Source organism: Talpa europaea (genome assembly GCF_964194135.1).
Source record: "Talpa europaea genome assembly, chromosome: 6".
Taxonomy (NCBI): domain Eukaryota; kingdom Metazoa; phylum Chordata; class Mammalia; order Eulipotyphla; family Talpidae; genus Talpa; species Talpa europaea.
Window position 1 is genome coordinate 3,328,418 of NC_140072.1, and position 22,461 is coordinate 3,350,878.

At 45.9% G+C, this 22,461-nt stretch overlaps 1 protein-coding gene across 3 annotated transcripts in view; it reads right to left on the reverse strand.

Annotated features, from left to right (window-relative positions):
• Nucleotides 1-22,461, reverse strand: part of NOL10 (nucleolar protein 10) — a gene marked incomplete at both ends in the record, with an annotated part of 71,040 nt that overhangs the window by 39,917 nt on the left and 8,662 nt on the right. For 2 of the 3 annotated variants that reach the window (XM_084234658.1, XM_084234657.1), the window contains 5 exons: nt 3,763-3,815; nt 10,243-10,309; nt 13,559-13,708; nt 14,710-14,788; nt 19,171-19,256. In XM_084234658.1, the coding sequence (XP_084090784.1) occupies nt 3,763-3,815; nt 10,243-10,309; nt 13,559-13,708; nt 14,710-14,788; nt 19,171-19,256 (435 nt within the window). The remainder of the gene's footprint in view (nt 1-3,762; nt 3,816-10,242; nt 10,310-13,558; nt 13,709-14,709; nt 14,789-19,170; nt 19,257-22,461) is intronic. The other variant, XM_084234659.1, reaches the window with a different exon arrangement.

The following is a 22,461-nucleotide window of genomic DNA, read 5'->3' on the forward strand; positions in this document are numbered from 1 at the left end:
GTGTGTAACGATTCACTGAAGTTAAGACACTTAACATTCCTTGGATGAACTGTGTATTACATTTCACCAGATTTGGCTAAAAATGATTGGCATTCCTTCTGGATTTACATGCCTTTGTGAGGCCATATGTGTGAGGTTTTATGCTCTCAACACCGAGTCATCTCTATTTGCAAATACAGTTTTGTGAGGTTCAAGAGTTATGCTGGGTTAAGTTCAAGTGCTATTTCTAAACAGAAGCAGAAACACTAGTACAGGCTATAAATAATCCTTTGTTTTTTAACTGTCCCATTTGCAGGTACTTTGGCTCAGAAAGTACTTTCCAAATTTAAAGTATAACTTTAAATTACGCAGTAAATACGAAAATATTTAATTGTTTTTTTATTTACCGCAAGTAACAAAAACATTCAATAAACACAAGATAGTATTTTTCCCCTAAAATGTGATACGCACACAAGCTGGGTTTGGTGACATAGCATATAATTACTGCTGCTTACATTCGTATGTCTAAACAAATCCACCATACATACTGAATTCACTGACTTTTATTCTTCTAAATCAGACAGCATCCTAAATAGAAAATGATTTATTTTCCTCGAGTCTCCACATTCATTGACAGCCCAAGTGTGAGGCCGTCCACACAGCAAGAGTGGCCCCAGAGCATGCGGACACACTGTGAGGGCTCAGACACCTCTAGCAGTCAACATCAGAAGTGCTAGCTGTGCTTCTGGGTTCGGGGTGGTACCACAGGGCACTTGGGTTCCCTCTGAGGGTGCAGAGCTGCCAAAAGTGCTAATTATAAAGAAGCGAAGATTAAATTATATTTCAGGGGAAAACCAAACTTGAAAAACTATTCCTGGCATTATTGTGAGGAACTGCAATTGAATTAAACCTTGGAATTTAAAAAGCAAACAAAGTAAGAGAGCTGGCGTCTGGGAGGGACCAGGGAGAACACAGAGGGCGCGGAACGGGCCGCCCAACATCCACGTGGTCGTGAAAGACTGGCGGGCGCGGTGACTCGACGTGGCAGAGGGTATAAACCAGGAATCGCACCCCATCTATAACGACTGCAAGCATTCAAGGAAGATGATATCCAATAGAAGGGCAAAATTATAAGCTAAAGAACATTCTATTGTCTTCCTTTTTAATATGGTCCAAACGGGGGAAGAAAGAGTTTTTGGACCTGATTTATAAGATGTTACTACAAATCACAGTCCAAACCTCCTCCATTTGGCATGAATCACACACTAAACACACTTTTCTAGCTCTGCTGGCCTCCAACAAACCTATGTGCCAAATATCACTTGGTGAGTTTGATAAAATCTTCTGGCAAGTGGCAGGCTTTCAGACCCCCAGGCTCTTGCAGAGCTCCGAAGGATTATTACAGGGAGGAGATTCGAAGTGCTTTATGAAGCAGCACTCGGGCAGGGCAGGGCAGGGCAGGGCACAAGGCAGGCCAGGGAGGAACACCTCAGTACAAGTCTCAGCACAGGGCTCCGCGAGCCAGAGCCGGGGTTCCCTGGCCCCACAGGCAGTCACCTGGGAGTGGTCTCAGTGGGTTTTCCACAGCCTTCACACACATGTTATATGCATTACTGAAAACAACATGCAAATAGGGATGCCGCTCATACCATTGTCAAGGGGAAAGTGGGTGGTTATTAGTTTCCTATACTTTGTAACACTTGGAATAAATAGGAAGAACATACATTGTTTGTGTAACGAAAAAATCTGTGTTTGATCCTTTTAAAGAGTATTTTATAAAATGTAGAAGATGATACCAGAGGAAAAATAATATTTAAAAATTCTTCTACCTCTTCCTGGACACGAGGCACGGCCTCCTGGCCCACACACTTACACAGCAAAACAAGGTTGTCATTTTTGGTTCTTTCCTCTTTTTATTTCCCCCAGCCCCCAGTTAATCAACACCAAGCCCATCTTACAGCCTTAACCACCCTTCAATTCCGTCCCTCTGCCACAAGTCTGAGGCAAGGGTAGGGGGACCGCACCGTGGAAGAGCTCAGAAAGCCACCTCACCCCGCTGTGCGCCTCACCTGCGGGGAAGGGAGGCCTGCGCCTCACCTGCACGGCCTCCGCACATGCTCCTCATCCTACGGGGAAGGGCTCTCTAATCCAAGACCAAGACATCTCATAGTCAGTGACTGTGAAGAGCAAAATACAGGAAGCAGTCTCCAGAGAAGAGACCCCCAGGAGCAGCAGAGGTCGGGGAGAGCAGGCTGACGGCCTCTCCCGGAGAGGCTGCCTCTGGGGAGATGGTGATGTGGGCTGAGGATCGGCATTTTCTGATCTGTGCAAGTTTTCATCGGCGAATGCCTCAGACATGCTATTTGGCAATTCAAGGATAACAAACTCTGAAATTACTGCCTGCGGAGTCAGACCTCCCTTCAAATTACCCCAGAACCCAAAAAGCTCCAACTACTAAAAAGGGAGGGCTGGCACCGGTAATGCCAGCACTACCCTTGCTCCTGGTCTGCGACAGCCTCTTCCCGGGACTTCTGGGTTAGAGCCTGTGTGATCCACTCTCCTGTGGCAGTCAAAGCGACCCTTCCAAAGCAAATGTGGCTTCATACTTCTCACCCCAGAACGACGTCTTCAGAACTCCCTGCCCCACGTCCCCACATCTGGCTCCCCACGCGCCCCTCCATCTGACACCTTACCCAGCCTCTCTAGTCCTTGGCATGGGGTCACGTTATCCCTAATCACCGCACATATGCTCCTTCACCTCCAAGATCTTGTTCCCATTTTGTACCCCACTCCACCCATCCCCATCAGCCACACTCTATAATCGCCCCTCAGGTCTCTCCCTAGAAGTCACTTCCTCTGGGAAGTTCTCTCTGAGCACCCACTACACCTCCAGGCGGGGCTGAGTGTCTGTCCTCGCTGTTCTGAAGCACAGCACCGGTCACACTGAATGGGCCGAGCCTGTTCCGTCCCTCACTCTGACTCTCCGAGAAGAGGGCCGCCCGTGGCCGACACGCTGCAGCCAGCAGGCAGCGCTGCGCCGACACCCGCTGTGCGATGGAGAAATACACTTACTGGACAAACGAAGACGGGAAGGGAGGAAAAACGAAGCCATATCTGTGGGCATCTGGGGTAAGGAATGACTAAAAAGCCAGGAAAGCAGAAAAGTCTGCTGCTGAGTGCCCTTGACTTCACTCTCAACCAGAATACCTTGAAGTGCTTGCAACAACATACCAGCCTCCCGAAACCACAGAAAGTCAACGCCAACAGGAACAAATGTGGGGGTGGGGTGAAGAGGGATATACATGTTGTTGAACTATTTCCCAAAAAACCATCATAAAAATGAAACATTTTCCTATTCCGAGGCTGACAGTGGTTAGAGACCCCACCCCAACAAAGTTCTGACCTTTAACGCCCTTTAACCCCCAGTCTCTCTCCCCAATCTCAGAAGAGAACGGCATCTACCAATCGTCAAGTAATGAAGGTCAACTTTGCACGAAGTGGTTTTCTAGCTAAGAGACTGATTTCCCAGGCACCTTTCCTATTACAAACAAGAACGTTAACAGTGGGGGAGCAAACTCTTGAAGCCGACAAAACGACCTGCAGTGTCTACTTGAACGGGACACGAAGCAGCTTGCTGCAAAGAATGTGGGGGAACACTATTTCACTGGCTCCAAGGAGCAAGATGAACTTGGGAGGGAGTCCCTGTGGTCCGTTTACACAAAGGCCCAATACACCCAGTTTAAAAATACAGTGAAAACAGTGACACCTATTCGTATCACTCACCGGAATGTAATAGATGCCCATCTTCGAGGCTTCGTTGGCAGTGAGGAGCATTCCTAAAAGTAAACACAATGAAAAAAGTAAACAATGGTAAATACAATGAAAGGCAAATACAATGAAAAAGGGGTAAGAAAAGCACCCTTTCCTACCAGCTTACTACATTTTCAAATGCTGAGGCGCGCAGAATAGGATATGGCCGAAGAGCCAGGCCCTGGGAGGTAGGAGGCAGGCGTCAGCCCCTTGCCCTCCTAGGCCGGCACCTTTGGCTGCTGGAAAGACCACCTTCCCCACCTGCAAATGATCAGCCCGTACAAGCTCAGTAAAGCAAAGCAAAGGGCAGTTCTTGCCAGCAAGGTCTGCGCAAAGTCTGCCGTGACCCCCAAGGGAGAACGGCTCACGCTTCAGACATGGACCAAGGCTGTCTCGGTGCACTGCACACGGGCATAACCAGGGTGGGTACCAGGACTCAAAAGGAAGGGGAACCATCCCGGCAGCAACAGTAACCTGTGTCTGTTACTCTCTGGTACAAAACCAAAGAGAAATGTCTAAGTTTTGTTCTCTCTTCTTTGTCCTCTTTGAAAATGGCTCCTCCCCAAGGCTCTTGAAGCAGCTCCTCAGCCCTCAGAGTCTGTTCCAGAATGATGCACTTTAAATAAGACTGACAAGAACAGCCACTGTGGTCCCTTACAGTTCACCAAGCACACTCACGTCTATCATGGTAGTGGACACAGAACAACACTCTGAAATAAGAACCACGGTCAGTCCTGGTCTATAGATTTTTAAAAAGGCTCAAAGGGACCAAGAGTGCCGTCACGTGCTGGCTAACGGTAGCTGTGAAACGCACATTCATGCGGTAGTCTGCAAATGTGACCGAACAAGACTCAATTGCTTTTAAATACTTTTGCGGATGAACTAAATTACATTCATTTAAAAAACCTAGCTGCACAATTCACAGCACTTCAGAGGGAAGACATCTGGACTATCCGACTACACTACCTTTACTAAATAAGCTAAAGATTAAAAGTAAGAGTCTGAATCTGACTGGCCCACAGAATCACATCTTACACCTAACTCCAAAGTGGGAGCCCGCCCTGAACTGTGAGCAGCCCTCAACAACATACACACACACACCCCATGAAAATTGCCAAAAAGCTCGCAGAGGAAGGTGAGGAAAAGCTAGACTATATGCCTAAATGAAAGCAAAACACAAATAAGGGACATTTTTCAGTTGGCAGCTCCTGCATCTTCCATCTGGGCACTTGCTCCGGCCCTGGAAACAAATGCTCACTGAGGTCACAATGGGGGGAACCCTCTCCACTGACTGTGCTCCCCAAGTCTCACAACAGCACTACCAGCTCCTCCCAGCCCTTTACACAAGGCTAAAGACGTCCTGGCGTCTGAAGGGACACATCACAACCCAAAAGAAGGCCCGTGATGCAGACAGCCCGGCTGCACCGGCTCAACTCTCAGCACTGCGCCCTCAGCAATACTCCAGGGAGACGCACCCACCTGCCCGCACCAACTGGCCAGGGCTCTACTCTCACAACACAGAAGAACCCGGGCTGTGTGTAGCAGCCTGCTGGCTACGTGGGGTGAGCCCTCCCTTGGCCACATATGGGTAACGGGCGAAGCTGACTTCTACCAGAACTGAAGTGGGAAGGGTCAGGGCAGAAACCGGTCATGAAGAAGTAAAACCAAGAGGCTCACCAGCCCGAGAAATGTAAGAAGTCTCTAAGAAGAAAGGAGCAGAAAAATCAAACCAGGGAAAGGAAATGCTGGAGCAGCAGAACCAGCATGATCATGGGAAGTGACGTGCCAGGCCCTTTACAGCCACAGAGAAAAAAGAGGCCTCAGAAATGAGATCTTTGGTGCAAGGTCACCACGGAGCTGGGGAGCACAGAGCCGGGGAGCTGCTGACTCCAGAGCCCACATAATGTGGGCGCTCAACCTCCATTTTGTCTCAGGCGAAAGGAAAAGACTCCCTGCAATATCACATAACAAACCCTCAAAGTGCCAACGTAAACACCAATCTAGCAACATGAAAAATGTTTGTAATTACGTCGAACTACAAAGCAAGCAAATTACATGTATAATGTGATGATAATTCAAGACACAAACACAGTAAATGGATTTCTTTAATAATGAAGAAAGTAATGATACTGTGATGAGATCGTGGAACTATGGATGGTTTTTCCTTTCAAGTTTCTTCACAATGAAGTTTATTATGGTTTCAACAATAAAAAGGTGAATTTTAAGAGAAGGGAGTCAAAAGAACACACCCAGTGAGGCAGCCGAGTGCCGGATGGCGGCACAGCGCGCTCGGGCTGGGCTGGCGGGGCACCCTCGGGAGCCAGCACGCGCTTGGGCTGGGGCGGCCCTGGAGCCGCAGCCGGGAGACGCCAGCAGCAGTGCTCTCTGGCAGTGGGATTCAAAGAGCACCTGTGCCAGTCTGCAAACCTGCACTCGGCGGAAAAGAGATGTAGAAACTGAACGGATAACTTAGAACCTTAATATGCTCTCACGGCAATGACATCCAAAGGTGTGATCTTTTTTCTAGTAATTCTTTTCTGCTGTATTTTACAAGCATGAGTCTGCAATGGGCTGGAAATTTTAAAGCACAGCTCAGGCAGATCACCAGGTGGATGTGGGACAAGCCGCATGAGGACACAGGTGGTCAGTCAGCGCCTCGTGTCCCTGTGCGTGCTGGACGGTGCCTGGGGAAAGCCGGGACCCTTGTTCCCTTGTGTTCATTATACGCACAGGGCACCGAGGACACTGATGACCCTACGAGCCTTCCCTCTGCATAGAGAACACAGACGCAAAGGCTACTGTGCACTTAACAGAGGGCAGGCTCCGCAGCCCCTGAAGGTGGGCGAGACACGGAGCCTGGGTAAGTTACCTAATCATTAAGCCTGAGGAAGGGCTTTCTGAGTCGTAAGTCAATCTTTTCTCTCTACCAGTGACTCTGAAATCGGAGATCCTGATTCGACAGGCCTGGGGTGGGGTGCAGACACATGTGAGCTCAACACACTGGAGCTGGAGCTGGAGCTGCTGCCTACGCAGACGCTGCCGAGATGGCTGGATGAGCAATGAGAGCAGGAGCGTCTCGGGAGCAGGGAGGGTGAGAGCATTTCTCAACATTCTGACAGCCTTGGTATTAGAAAAACATTACAACACAGTAATCATGATTCGACTCTAATTACTCCAAAATGAGTAAGTGACAACATAAAGAACGAACGTTTCAGTTTTTCCAAAATATGCACAAGGTCATAATGATTATGCACACACAGAGGAGCAGCGGGAAGGGGGAAGGAGAGCGACGCCCGAGAAAGACAGCGAGGCCCAAGAATCGGCCTCACTCAGGAACCCCAAGCAGCTGTGGCGGTTCCCGCCTCGCTGGGCCCGCAGCCTCGGGAAACAGACCGTCTGGCTAGCAGTTGTGCGTCATGTAAGTTGTCTATCAACACTGGTGATCCCTCCGGCCCAAACAGTGCTTTCACAGTGGTCGCCTTCGCCACGAGCGGGCTTTGTGAAGTGACCCGCGCTCCCGACAGCTCAAGTGCACCCTGCAGCGGCGCGGGCTGGGAGCCGGCCCAGGGTCCAGTCCCAAGTACTGAGGTCCAGTTTCAGATTTGGCTTCTACTTTAGGAAAAAAATACAAGGTGTGGACGAACAACAAGCTACGAAGAACAAGACACCACGAAGAACAGCCACAGAGAAACAGGATGAGGGCAGCCTCGACACCACCAGCCTGACCCCGGGAGGATCGACAGTCAACGGAGAAGGCACGAAAAGGGCGGGTTCCGAGCAGGACCAAAAGAAACCAACAACACGTAACGAAGTCACGTCCCCTCCACCCCTCCTTGATTTCATCCCGGTCCAAAAAAGCAAGCTAAACCCCCGGGGATGGGCTGATGTACAACCCCCTTGGGACTGAGCAGCCTGGCCACCAGTAGGCTGTCCGTCTCCACTGGGCCCACACGACGCTGCCGACTTCCGCCAGACGCACGCATCCAAATAAACCCAAGAGAAAACAGCTATTCCAGGGGGAGACAAAGCTGCCACCCTACTGGGTTTTCGACTTCTCATGATGTTTGAAATTTATCCTAACAAAATACTGGGGATAAAGTGACCCTTCCTTTCTGTGACATGAGTGCTACAGACCAGGGAGCTGCAAGTTGCTTCTGGAAAGTGGTGATTCAAGTGGTGACTACTCCAAGTAGGGTGGCAGCTTTGTCTCCCCCTGGAATAGCTGTTTTCTCTTGGGTTTATTTGGATGCGTGCGTCTGGCGGAAGTCGGCAGCGTCGTGTGGGCCCAGTGGAGACGGACAGCCTACTGGTGGCCAGGCTGCTCAGTCCCAAGGGGGTTGTACATCAGCCCATCCCCGGGGGTTTAGCTTGCTTTTTTGGACCGGGATGAAATCAAGGAGGGGTGGAGGGGACGTGACTTCGTTACGTGTTGTTGGTTTCTTTTGGTCCTGCTCGGAACCCGCCCTTTTCGTGCCTTCTCCGTTGACTGTCGATCCTCCCGGGGTCAGGCTGGTGGTGTCGAGGCTGCCCTCATCCTGTTTCTCTGTGGCTGTTCTTCGTGGTGTCTTGTTCTTCGTAGCTTGTTGTTCGTCCACCGGGACAGCACGGGTGACCCAGTGCTCGCCTGGAGCTGCTCCTGCGAAGAGGCACCGACTGTAAATTCCATACACTTTTCACGTTCACAAACCATTCTTTTTCTCTTTGTTCAAAAAAACAAAATCACTCTCAGCTTACAGACTGCAACAAACCAGGCAGCCGGGCGGATCTGGGCCAGGGTAAGCCCGCCAGCCTGATACGGACTGTTTTTAAACTGCTATCGGTTGAGGATATTTCTGTACAAACTGTCTAGCATTTCTTCACAGGAATTACTTTATAAGTGTACATTTAATCCTAAAATTACAGTACTCTAAGTGTGTAATTAAAATGCTATAAATACATCTTCATTACATAAATGTCCTAGACATTTTTCCCAGAGAGAAACCCTTTTACTTCCCATTAAAAAGGCTATATTATTATTTTTACCATGAATATAAAGTGAACTCATTTATGATTTAATCTGAGTCCCAGGGGAGAAGTCAGATCCATCGAGCAGACATGCGGGTCGCACTAAGCCCGGCTCCTGCTCAGCCAGCTCCTGGCTCCACAAGCCTCCTGTTCGCACGTCAGCCTCAGTCTCCCCAGTCAAAAATGACTCACATTTTTGAGCCACATGTCTCAAAATGTGCAGCCCTGCTTGTCTGGAGGCCTTACTTTCTACCGTGCACGGGACGCGGCTCCCAAGTGCCAGACAGTGGGGCAGGGCTGACGGCAGCATAGCCCAAGAGGGGGCGGCTGGGGCAGCACGCTGCTGGGCCTCCCCTGGATACTCCAAGTCAACATATCTGGGGTAAGGCCAAGGAATCTATTTCTAAAAAATTTCCCAGGGAGTTTCAACGGGCACCAGGCTTGAGACCCTCTGCCACCTGTCACCATGCCATCGCCGCCTAACATGCCAATGTTCACAAAAGAAAACACAATCCTCCCTCCCCCACGCTATCTCTCGTGTCCCCAGTCTCAGCTCAGAGCATCACTTCCTACTCACTTTAGCGCAAAACTCATGTGCCTTTTGCATGGAGAGAGCCTCTGGCAGCGGTCTGCACAGGCTGGAACCCCAGACCAGTCCACAAGCACCCCGGGCCTGCAGCATGTGCCCCACTGCTCTCCTGCAGCGGCCTCGGCTCTGGCACGCGGGGAGCCCCATCCAAACAAGACCCAAGGATCCTCTCCTTGCTCTTCGTCCACAAGTCCCTCACCTGCCAATCCCTTCTCCCAACTCCATGCATCTCTTTGAACTCAGGGCAAGTGAACCTGTACTGGGCTCTCCAGCAGCTCCCACATGCCTTCACGCACTCTCATGCTGTCTGTCCAGGCAGAACAGACTGTACCCCTCCACCAAAACGACCTGAGTCTGTCCTTACAACATGCCGCCCGAGTGGCAACTGCTCTTCTCTCCTCTCCTGCCCCAAAATGCTGCACAGATTGCCTTGAAGGTAACACCTCAAGATGTGCTGTATAATTTGCTGAGAACAGGCAAGACAGAATATACCAAAGCCCACAACCCAGCGAGCATGGTGTGCGTTGTCAGCCAGCCTTCAAGCCCTAGCCCTAGTTTCCACATGCCATTACTAACTGCACAGCAGAGCTAAGGGCACATGAAAATAGCACCTCGCTTGCCACCTACCTCGATGCTGTTACCAGTGTCTCTAATAGCTGGCTGGCTAGGCACTGAGTCACTCAGAGTGCCATTTTCTGAATCATCCACACCACTTCCTGCTCTTTATTTTTTTGAGTACAATATCCAACAATTGTCTGGCCAAGCTAAAACCCTGACTTGCGATGTAAAATGAGTTTAAAACCCAACAAAACATCCCTCAGTGTGTGTCACTGAACAACGCTCTGTTACAAACTGTGTACCTGAGTTGGGGTAGAGGCAGACATCATTGATGTCGTGTTCTGGCTCCAACGAAGTAAATATTTTCCCCTAAAGGAGGAAGCAAAAAGGAATTATTAAAGCAGTAAAAAGAAAACAACTTTGGCAACGTCACAAAAAGAAAATAAAGGCCTCCCTGGTGGCACAAGGGGTTAAGACACAACCTATGAAGCTAGCCGCAGCCACTGTAGCACAAGTTCAATCCCCGGCCAGGGAGCAAACCACGTGGCACAGCAGACCTCTCCTGTTTTTCCGCTGCTCCCCTCAGCAGAGTTATTTCAGTAGACATGCCTGTTCTGTTCCCCGCTCTGTTTCTGGTGAATCCTCTCACCCCAGTTCGTGTATGCATAAATAAATAAATCTTTAAAACAAACAAACAAAGTACACAGGAGCGAGAACTCAAGCACACACTTCTATGCAAATAAACCAAATCACCCAAGTAAATCACAAAATTTAGGTTTAAAAAAAAATCTTAGCAAACTCATTTTGTCAATTTATCAAATGTCACCATTTTGTAGATGAAGAAACTAAACCCCAGGGGAGAAAGATGAGTTACCCAAGAAAATAAATACTAAGATTCAGAAATAACTTCTATACAGTAAGGCTAAAATTTAAAATGAAGTTGTACACCTACTTCAAAAAAAATCCTAGGGCTCTGTTAAATATACCTCCGTTAAATTTGTACTCAAGACAAAAAGGGAAAAAATGGTCAACAGGATAAAATGAAAACAATTATCTGCCATAACAAGGTTTTGAGGCGGACCAAGTAAAATCTTGGATACATGACAACTTACCAAAAATCCCATGGGCACAGAAAATGTAAGTTTAATACCGTTAAAGCTAACTTAACACGTTTTATTTTGAATGTGGAGGGAAATGTGCTATGTTTTTGACAATTAGGGAAAGTTAAAGGCAAAAACAACAAAAGAAGCTGGAAATGGGGAAGGTGGTGAGGTGGGTGAAAGAGGAAGGCAAGTCGAGCACAACCCAGTAAACTGGTGCTGGCCGAGAGGGGTCCAGCCATGGAAACACACTGCCTAAGTACAACTTGGTGACAACTAAAGCAGGACGATTTTGGGCCTCCCCGGTGGCGCAGCGGTTGAGTGCTGGGTTGCGAAGCTGCCCGCAGCCTCTGCAGCGCCGGTTCGATCCCCGGCTGCTCCCCGGCCACCGGAGGAGGGTCCCGCATAGCGCGCAGACCTCTCCTGCCGCCCGCTGCTCCCCTCAGCCGTGTCCTTCGGTCCTTCTGCCTGCTCTGCTCCCCGCTCTGGCTCTGGTGAATTCTCTCACCCTCCCGCGCTTCTGACTGTACCCAGTGCATGTATAAACAAAACAAACAAACAAATAAATAAATAAAATAAAGCATGCCTCTATTAAAAAAAAATTTAAAAAAAAAAAAATAAAGCAGGACGATTTTGAGAACGATGCTGATGAGCCTGCCAGCACCGATGGGTGCTAGAGCATGGGACAGGCGCCCATGCCAAAGGGTGGGGGCACTGACACGATAGGGGAAGAGCGTCGCATCACACCGTGTGATAAACGGCAGCCGAATTCTAATTAAAATGAAATTCATAGAGTTACCTCCTTTCTTCTCAAATTCTCATTGAAATGGGATGGGGGAGGAAGAGAAGAAAAAAGGAAGTGGAAAAGGAAATACAGCATGGAACAAAAAGCAAAGATGCCACAGCTCGCAGAAATCATGCACATTACAGAAAACTGTGCAGTGTGTAAGGACGTGTAACTGATAACAGCATTACCTCGAGGGAGGATAACCTCCACTGTATCAGTAGTTTAGCCATTTTAAAAAATGAAAACATACACATTAAACACAGTTTGAGGGTAAATTAGTTGGAACTGCCAAGAAGAGAGCAGAGGTTCTGGCCTAAGACTCCATGAATCTTCCCAAGAAAGTCTTCAAGACCCTACCAGTGAAAGCCAGCAGGCGTCACCTCCCAGCCCACCACCAGGGAGGTTCTGCCAAGAACGGAGAAGAGCAGGACATCCTCTGCTGAAGTCCCAGGAGCTTGAGAGGCAAAGCACACCCCAAGGACCACGCTGAGTCTCCAAAAATAGATCCAGAGGAAAAATGATGACCAAAATATAAGGAGCTAGTAAAGTGAAAATTTCAAAACACAAGAAATGGTCAAACAGCCAGGGATTCTGACAAGCAGCGCTGTGTGATGGGGCTGCTGGCAGCACCTCTGCCCAGCCCTCCTCCCCAAGACTGACTCTGGGCTTCCAGCAGCTGACATTGAGGCCACTGGACCTTACTCACTGCCCTTCATCCAAAGATTTTTTTTTAAAGTGACCCTTTAAAGGTTAAAAAAAAAAGTGAGGGCCTCCCCTGGTGGCGCAGGCAGTTGAGCGCCGCACTGTGAAGCTGTCCACACGCAGCCTCTGCAGCACCGGTATGATCCCGGCCGGCCGGCAAGGGTCCCACATGGCGCGGCAGACCTCGCCTGTCTCGCCCGCTGCTCCCCTCAGCAGTGTATTTCATCAGTCTGCCTGTTCTGCTCCCCTCTCTGTCTCTGGTGAATCCTCTCACCCTCCTGCACATCTGGTCTATACCCCGGTTCTGGTATAAATAAGTAAATAAAGCTTTCAAAAAAAAAAACGACCCTTTTTGACAAAAGATGTTGTTTATAATTATGTATAAATAACTCTTAAAACTACTATACTGAAAGAACTTGTCCCATTTATATTGAATCAATCTTTTATTCGTCTTTCAAAATACTTAAGTTTTAAAACGAAAAGCAGAAAGCAGATTAAAACCAGTAATAAAGAATTCAGTTAACTTTTTAAATGATACTTGGAACTAAGGAGAGAGAATCAAACGTTCTTTAAAAAGCTGCTTTTAAGAAAAACACTGCAGAAATAACTGTAAAGGTGTCATTTCTACAATCCAACCTTTGAGATGGGGACGGGTATGACATTCAGCTGTATAATATTACTGATAGGGGAAGATAATTAGTAGCTCATAAAGGTTTCTTAAGGCGATGAGGGGGCCTCAAGGTGAAGGTGGGGTTTTCATGAGCCACACTGTTAAACAATCATCTACTCTGCCTAACTGAACATTTAAGAATGCAGTTGTAGCAAAACCAGGAAAAATTCAACAGAAGGACTCTGAACTACTTTACCTAAATATATTATCTACCCTGAAGTAACTGACTTCCTACAGAACTCTGCAGTGGACACTTAGCTTCCTTTTCCCAAGAACACACGTAATTCAAAAAAGGCAAGAAAAAGAAAAGGAACATTAGGAGAATACACAAATAGAAAGTTCAACAAAAAAATACATACTGAATTCTTATTCCACATTTTGATAATTCGAGAGTCTGCAGACAAAATCAAATCTAATGAATCCTGGAAATGAATGGATTTAATGGGCAGTTCGTACTGGTGATCCTTAACCAGCAATGGTTTATCAGAGCGAAGGTCATACAATAAAATCTAAAAGAAAAAAACAAGTTATTTGTTTATATAAACTAAATACTTTCTTTCAAAAAGCAACATCTGAAAACTCAGCTTAATGGCTGCCCATTTGCTTCGTTATCTTTTCCATGAACACAACAGAGACCCTCCCTCAGGCTCTAAAGTCAGTCCGCAAAACACCTCTAGGAAAATCTCTTCCACTACCCAGAGGGCATGTCTGAGGACCACTGAGCTGTATTTAGAAGGAAGCAAAAGGAAAAGAATCTATTTCATTTGTTAACTTCACACACACAGAGGCCGATGGTCAGACCCTGTGACTGAGCGGGAGGGAACCAGAGGCACAACGAGGACAGTCCTGGCCGATTTGCGTGGGGGTGCAGGCTGGGACCATGGGGGCTCCTGGAGAAGCTAGTTATTAGTCCCAAGTGACAGATCCAAGCTTCAGATCTGTTCTGGCAGGAGAGAAACCTGCAAGCTATAGGCTCTGCCTTGAAGGAACCGAAGAAAACCTTGGCAGCGCCTCCCTCACCCCGACCCCACCCCCACTAGCCTTTGCTCAGGTGTTTTCCGCTGACCCCTTGATGCCTGGGACTGGTTAATGGAGCTAGGTGAAAACACACTCCTTGCAAATCAGTGAACACATTTCTCGTCTACAGAATTCTCAGAGCCTTCAATATATGTTCAAGTGCACACTGTGATGGAAGTAAGACTCTAGACCTTTCCAAAGTTCTGGACCACAGAATCTGTTCCACACTCTGGAAAATGTTCTAAACCAGTCAAGAGAGCAGACCCCACCATAACTCCAGTCCAGAGCTTCCAGGCCTGGCACTGGGTCAGACTCGGAAACTACTCAGGTGCTAGAAGAATAAGCATTCTGGAACACTCTCTGCTCTGGCCCACATAACAATGCCTCAGCTTCTGTTACTGCAAAGAAAAGATTTGTGGATGCTTCCCACCATATGCAAGCACTTCTGAAATACTAACATTAAGTGTGAAATTTCTGACTTGAACACACTTACCTGTCCTGTGGATGTTCCCACTGCCATGGTCAAGGCGCCATTAAACTTCAAAGCAGAGATTGTTGGTAAACTGTTGACCCTGAAAGGCAAAATATTCACATCAGGGAAACCTCCTTCTTGTAACAACTCAGTATTAACATCCAATTCCAATGAGGAAAATTTTATTTCTAGGTTTTTTTGTTTAAGAGGTTAATTGTATACAAACTTTCTTATTCAAAATAAATACAAACTTTACATATAAGTGTACTCTACCTTTAAAAACCTGTAGATTATCTTCTTGAAAGATAAAGAAATATGTTCAAAGTAGCTACAAACAAAAAGTTCCTGAAATTTGGAAACTAATTTAAAAGGTTCGGTATGAAATACCCCTCATTTTACTTGTTAGGACAAGGTATTTACAGAAATATCCCTTTTGCTTAAGGGATGATTTTACATTCAGGCATGGGTATGCCCATTTCTGTTTTTAAAGTTAACCCTGGGGAGTGAAAATAAAAAAGCAGTATCTCTTATCTTATGAGTGGTTATGGCCAAAAATCTGGGATATGTTCCTTATTCAGGAACCAAGAGTATCAACACCAACAACCCTCATAGGGGCCAGGACTGGTACCAGGCTGCTGCTGGCGCACACTCTCAGGCCTCTGGTGCCACCTACGGCCTCTGCCAGTGACTACACTGAAGCATCAGTGTGGAGCCTTGAGGCTCACATCCACACCACTTTTAGTCATTTACTCTTGAAAATAAACTTGAGAAAAATCATTTTTCTGTGCAGTAATGTTATTTTTCTTCATTTATTCAAGTTTCTTTGCTTCACATCATTTTCTTCACCAAGGTATTTACTAAGCTTATTGCTCAATAGTTCACATTTTCTGTTATGAGAACTGCCTTCCCTTGTATCTTGCTAAATGAATGGTGATGATATACATCAATACCATTGATTTTGTGGCCACTTTATTTGACTCTCATCCTAGTTTTAACAGTTTTCCAGTTGACTCCATTGGCTTTCTCAGGCAGTCACACCCTCTGCAAATGACAGCCGCCCCCACCCCAGCATTCACACGGCTTTCTCTTGTCCTGTTCTATCTTTAGAATCATCTTTGTGAAATTAACAGAGGTGACAGCTTATAAGAAGAAATATGGCTAAGCATAAAGAAAAATTAAGTCACCTGAAAACAACTGAATCAGCAAGCAAAACTACATTTTTGTACACATCCAGGCATTCCCCTGTGATGACACACTTGTATTCACTCTTCTACCTGTCAAAGTGTGACCAAACTCTACAGGCAACGGTGTCATCTGCTTTTCCACTTAACAGGTATATGAACATCTTTCCCTAGAAAAAATATGCCTCTGCAGCATTAATTTTTATAAGATTTTATTTATTTATACAAGAACTGGGGTACAGGTCGGAGGCAAGGGAGGGTGAGAAGATTCACCAGAGACAGAGCAGGGAACAGAACAGGCAGACGGACCACAGACACTGCTGAGGGGAGCAGCGGGCGAGGCAGGAGAGGTCTGCCGCGCCATGTGGGAATCTTCCTGGCCAGCCGGGAACCTGCGTTGCAGAGGCTGCGGACAGCTTCACAGCGCGGTATTCAACCCGCTGTGCCACCGGAGAGGCCCAGCATTAATTTTTAAAGGCTTACTTACATATGCCGGAACCAATATCTCCTCAGCTGTACAAATACAACAGTAACCATGTCACAAGTGGCTGCTGTATTAAGGTGGCAGAAGTAAAGAACTGAGTGTACCACCTGGCAAACAGAAAGTCCTATCTGTGGGTAATTACGTCTACCAGGTTGTGTTTCAGCAGTATCCCCAGGCTTGTCCAGGCAATTCAGTGGTGTTACACGGAGGGTGGGGAAGGCACGCTGCACACGGGGGCGCCGCTTCCCGTTGGGCAGTTCGGCAACTGGCACAGAAGCCCACACACAAGTTTGCTGCTAATCCTAGAAATCTGTGCTCCAGTTATTTTCTCAAGAAAAACACCACAGAGCTAGAAATGGATGTGTGACAGTGGGCAGGTGAGAGCGGACTAGTGACTCAGGCCTGCTGTGTGCGCAGAGGTCATCTTTACAGCAGCCTGTGTACTTCTGAACTTCTCAGTATCTTTTTATATTAAGTATAAATCAGCTTTACAAATTTTTTTTAATCAACAAAATAACTTCTATCACACAACTGGAAAATGTCCCATTCCCACTAGAAATGTATGGGTCAATATTCTACTGAAGATAAGAAGAGACTAAATGCTTGCATGCTACCAAAGACAATCTTTTTTTAATGACTGTACCTTTCATGGAATTTTGCTGTGAACCTAAAATTCACCCTAAAAAATAAAGGCTTAATTAAAACAAACAAAAAGATGTTTTTTTCCCCACATTCTTTCTTTAAATTTCCCACAACGTAGCTTCTGTTATAATCATGAAATTTAAAGTAGCAATCACCTCTTAAGACAGATTGACAATAACTCCTGTGGGCCCATCTCTTAAATGCCTCCTTCAAGATGAAACAATGACAGTGTGTCCTGGAGCCCCAGTTTCTCTGTGATTAGCCAGAGACAAGGTAATGTTTGAAAATCTCAAATTCTTTTCTTCCAAGGAAGGGGTAAATATCTCTCACAACTGATTTCCTACTTTACAAAAATAAACAGGAGTCTGACTGATTTTCTTTCATACCCGCATGATGAAATAGGATATGAGCGTTTGGGTGGTCCAGTCTATTAACAGACAGGGTAATCTGAATCATTTGGCAGTCTGCACCGTGACGCTTGGTGAGTTTTTCTGCAAATGTATTGCATCTCAAAATAAAAATGTCTAATTCTAAAAGTAAAATAGGTGTATAATGAGTGAATGTCCTCTTTAAAATTGTCTAATACAAAACTGTTCACTGGCATGTATAGAGGAAAATTACTATACTCACTTTAATGTCAAAATTAAAAGAATAATTTTTTTCTTATCATATAAGGGAAAATAAATATATTAGAAAGAGTTATCTTTTTAATTCAGTGATTCTTAAATTTTTTTTAAGGTCAACAATACTTTCTTTACCTGAACTGAATCTTTCTTTTTTATATGCCTTTTTTAAAAAGATTTATTTATTTATACAAGAACTGGGGTACAGGCCAAACGTGCGGGAGGGTGAGAGGATTCATCAGAGACAGAGTGGGGCGCAGAACAGGCAGATTGACTGAAATACTCTGCTGAGGGGAGCAGCGGGGAGACAGGAGAGGTCTGCTGCACCCCGTGGGTAGCTCCCTGGCCGGGGATTGAACTCATGCTGTAGTAGCTGGCGATAGCTTTACAGCGCTGTGCTCAACCTGCTGTGCCACCAGGGGAGGCCCCTGAACTGAACCTTTTAAAAGAAAGAACTGTATGAATTCTTCTCTCCTCCAAATAAGTGACACAAAATTCTTCAATAATTTGGAGGGCTCAGTGTCTCTATAGCCCCGCACCTCCATCAAACACTTGGCTTCCCACATGCTATCAGTTACAAGTGAAGGTCAGCTCAACGGAAATTAGCACATGCTAGTGAAATCATGTAACTATGAGTATCAAGAGCAGAGAGAAAGGGCATTCCAGACCTAATTCCAGCAAATAACCCCATGCTGAGGATCTGACCAAGAGCACAGTATGTAACTGGAGCACAGAAAAATGTCTGAAGGCGGATGTTATGAATAGTGGGATGGTAACCACCCTGGTGAGGGGGAAAAGACTGTGCATGTGCTTCTTACTTAACTCAAGCTTTTAGAGGCTTTCATCCCCCAAGTGTGTGCTATTTTTCTACTTGTTTTCAATGTAGGAATTGGTAAATAAGAAATATCAAAAACAATTGTTTCCCTCTACCTTTGAATTCAAAGCACATCTTTCTGCTTACTAACTGGAGTGGTGGCACCTACTTCCATCACTAGATCCCACAGCGTATTTATTGTAACAAAATTTAGGGCAAATGCATAAATAAGACATTCCGTATAGTACTTTAGACAGGAATCTGGCTTAGTCGCTTATGTAAGTTTTCAAAGGAAAGGACCTGTATGTGAAACTATCACAAAAACCACAACCTCAGCCTCCCTGGTAGCACAAGGGATTAAGTTTCAGAACTATAAAACTACCGGCAGCCAGTGCGACACGAGTTTGATCCCTGGCCAGGGAGCTGATCCACATGGCGGGGCAGACCTCTCCTGTCTCCCGCTGCTCCCCTCAGCAGTGTATTTCAGTAGAGCCTCCTGTTCTGTTCCCCATTCTGTCTATGGTGAAGCCTCCCACCCCCCACATCTCTGGTATGCATCCCAGTTCTTGTATGCATAAATAAATAAAAACAAATCTTTAGAAAACACAACAAACTACAACCTCAGGCAGCTATGTCTCCAGGACATCACCCTTTATCAATCTGCTTTAATTTAGTATTAATATACTGTTTACATCAGAAGTTGATGAACAGTTACACTGCAAATTAATCCCCACTTACTCGGAATCCGCCGTGACACTGCTCAGCGCACAGTCCAGCAGGCCAACCCGACCACGAGTCCGTGGGTCCCAGCACTCCACACGGCCCTAAACAAACATGAAAGTCATTTTAAATAATGGCACCTAGGGCCTCCCTTGGTGGCGCAGTGGTTGAGTGCTGGATTGCGAAACTGCCCGCAGCCTCTGCAGCGCCAGTTCGATTCCCAGCCTCTGGCAAGGGGCCCACGTGGTATGCAGACCTCTCCTGCCATGCCCGCTGCTCCCCTCAGCAGTGCATTTCGTCAGTCTGCCTGTTCTGTTCGCCACTCTGGCTCTGGTGAATTCTCTCACCCTCCTGCACTTCTGACTGTACCCAATGCTTGTATAAATAAATAAATAATTTTTTTTTTTTTAAATGGCAGCTATTGGGAAGGTTTTAGGCATTTTTACCACAACATTGTCTTATTAACACTGATTATTTGAGGGAAATAGAATTTTTAAACTTTCCACTCTATACCCTCCTTTTCAGTACTGTTGAATGTTTTATCATGATCTGAATTTCTTTTATAATTAGAAAAGCCAAGGAGGGAAAAGCTGGGTAAGAAAAAAGATCCAAAAGCAATGCATGACCCTTGACTGGGGGGTGGGGAGGAGGGTTTGGAGCCATGAAAAATATGTTTTGGTATAACTGGGGAAATTTTAATATTCAATTATTATTGTATCAGTGTTAAATTTCTTAGGGACGATAATGGTATTATGATTCTAAAGGCAGCAGTCCTCGACTTTAAGAAAAAAACATTTTGGAAATATTTTGAGCTAAATGTCCTAATATCTACAACTTACTTTCAAATAGCTTACAAACATCTCTCTCTCTCTCTCTCTCTCACACACACACACACACACACACACACACTCACTTTTTCTCTCTTAGAAAATGGAAAGCCAGGGCCTCCCCTGGTGGCGCAGTGGTTGAGCGCTGGGCTGCGAGGCTGCCCACAGCCTCTGCAGCGCCGGTTCGTTCCCCAGCCACCGGCGAGGGTTCCACCAAAAAAAAAAAGAAAGAAAGAAAAAGAAAAGAAAACGGAAAGCCAATGTGCGACACTTCAGGAGGTGTGAATTTTCTAAGAGTAAAAAACGGGTGGGGGGGGGGGAGCAAAAGCAAAAGAAACAAAACAGAACTGCAAACAGAGGACTCCGGAGTGCAGAGGCACCTGATGCCTCACTGCCTTTGAAAAGATGTAGGTCCACATGTACGAGAGACGTACTCATCATGTTAAAAGCAATTTACTTAAAATATATGACCCCATGGTCTTCAAGAAAATAAATTTCGTACATAAAGACCAACAGATTATGAAGTGTTTAATTAAGGAACCAAGATTAGAAAAGGACAGAAGGGAATTAACCTTCTCACTTTTTATTCTTTGACTTTGTAATGATTAAAAAAATTACTTAAGTTTTTAAGTTTTTAAAAATATGAACTACCTTAAAAGCAAGGCCATAAACATACTTAGAAAGTTTGATCTCCTTGTTTGATATTATTTAAAACATCTGTCACAAAGAATAAAGGAGGAGAAATCGTATAAATTGTGAAGCAGGTATATCCAAATGGTCTAGTTCCCTGTCTTCTCAAAATAAGCTTATGGGGGCCTCCCTGGTGGTGCAGTGGGTTGAACACAGCGCTGTGAAGCTGTCTGTAGCCTCTGCAGCGCATGTTCGATCCCGGCCGCCCAGGGAGAAACCCACGTGGAGCAGAAGATCTCTCCTGTCTCGCCGGCTGCTCCCCTCAGCAGTGTATTTCAGTCAGAGTGCCTGTTCTGTTCCCCACTCTGTCTCTGGTGAATCCTCTCACCCTCCTGCACCTCTGGCCTGTATCCCAGTTCTTGTATAAATAAATAAATTAAAAAAAAAAAGGTTTAAAAAAAAAAAGCTTATGGACATAAAAAAAGGAAAATCACATTTCTAAACCAAAAAATGGGTATGCAGCTAAATTCCAGAATAATTACAATTTTTTTTTTAAATCAGACTGGTTTTCTGTGGCCTACCTTGAATATTTCTTTGCCAAGCTGGCACTCATGTACTTCAGACAGACAAAATGCAACTCTTACTCCCCAATGTTTACCAAAGTAACAATAACTCACAGAAGAGACCAAAACTCAACATACAATGTCAAAAATAATGCAAAAAATAACTTCTGAAGTTCAGTCTGACTTTACATATCAAATTCCGAGCCCCCAACCATCAAGTGGTTTCAGGAGGCCCAGCCTCGAGACTCCTGGGGGCTGTCCTCCCCGTGTGCCAGCCCTCTGGGCTGTGACATGGCAGATGTGTGACTCACGACCGCTCCTGAGGCCCAGCCTGCACTGCTCCACAAGGACACCATCTTGAAACTATTTCCCCAAAGAAACCACTTTGAAATATCCCTGTGATCGCAAATAAATACCAAGAGAAAACTTATTTGGCCTGGTTTAGGCATAATAGTATTATAAGAAATATTTGATGAAGTTTTATAAAACTCCATTAAATTGACCTCGATTGCTCTATATCTCAAATCCTAATCTCATAAAATTAATGAGTGAAGAAACCTAAATGGCACCATATGGACTTGTAATAAAAGACAGTACATTAGAACAGTGAAGTCTTATTCATCAGTTTTAAAAACTTACCCTTGTATTATAAGTAATTTTAAGTAGCAACACAAAGGCATACATATATGCTATTGTATTTTATTTATTTATGCATACAAAAACTGGGGTAAGCCAGAGGTGAAGTGGGTGAGAGGCTTCACCAGAGGAGGGAGTAGAACAGGCTGACTGACTGAAATACACTGCTGAGGGGAGCAGCAGGGAGTCAGGAGAGGTCTGCTGTGCCATGTGGGTAGCTCACTGGCTGGGGATCGAACTTGTGCTGCGGTAGCTGCGGACAGCTTCATAGGTTGCGCCTTAACCCCTTGTGCTACCAGGGAGGCCCATGCTACTGTATTTTTAAAAAGCAAATGGAAAGCCATGGCAGAATATGATTTCATTTCTGTAAAACACTTTTATACACATGCACACGTGGACGGACAGAAGGCGTGTGGAGCATTGAGGCACTCCTTCTGGGGCCAGGGCTTTGGAATTGGAGACCACAGAGGACACTTTTTAATACTACTTTTTTTTCAACTGCGTAGTTATCATTATTATAATTTAAAAACACACGCCTAGAAACACTCTTGACAAGCACCAAGAACACCAGTTCACAGATAACGCGGTCCAAGAGAAACCTGCTGCTGCCCTGCGGCTGCATCACATCCCAGGTGCCCTTCCAGGTGTGAGGT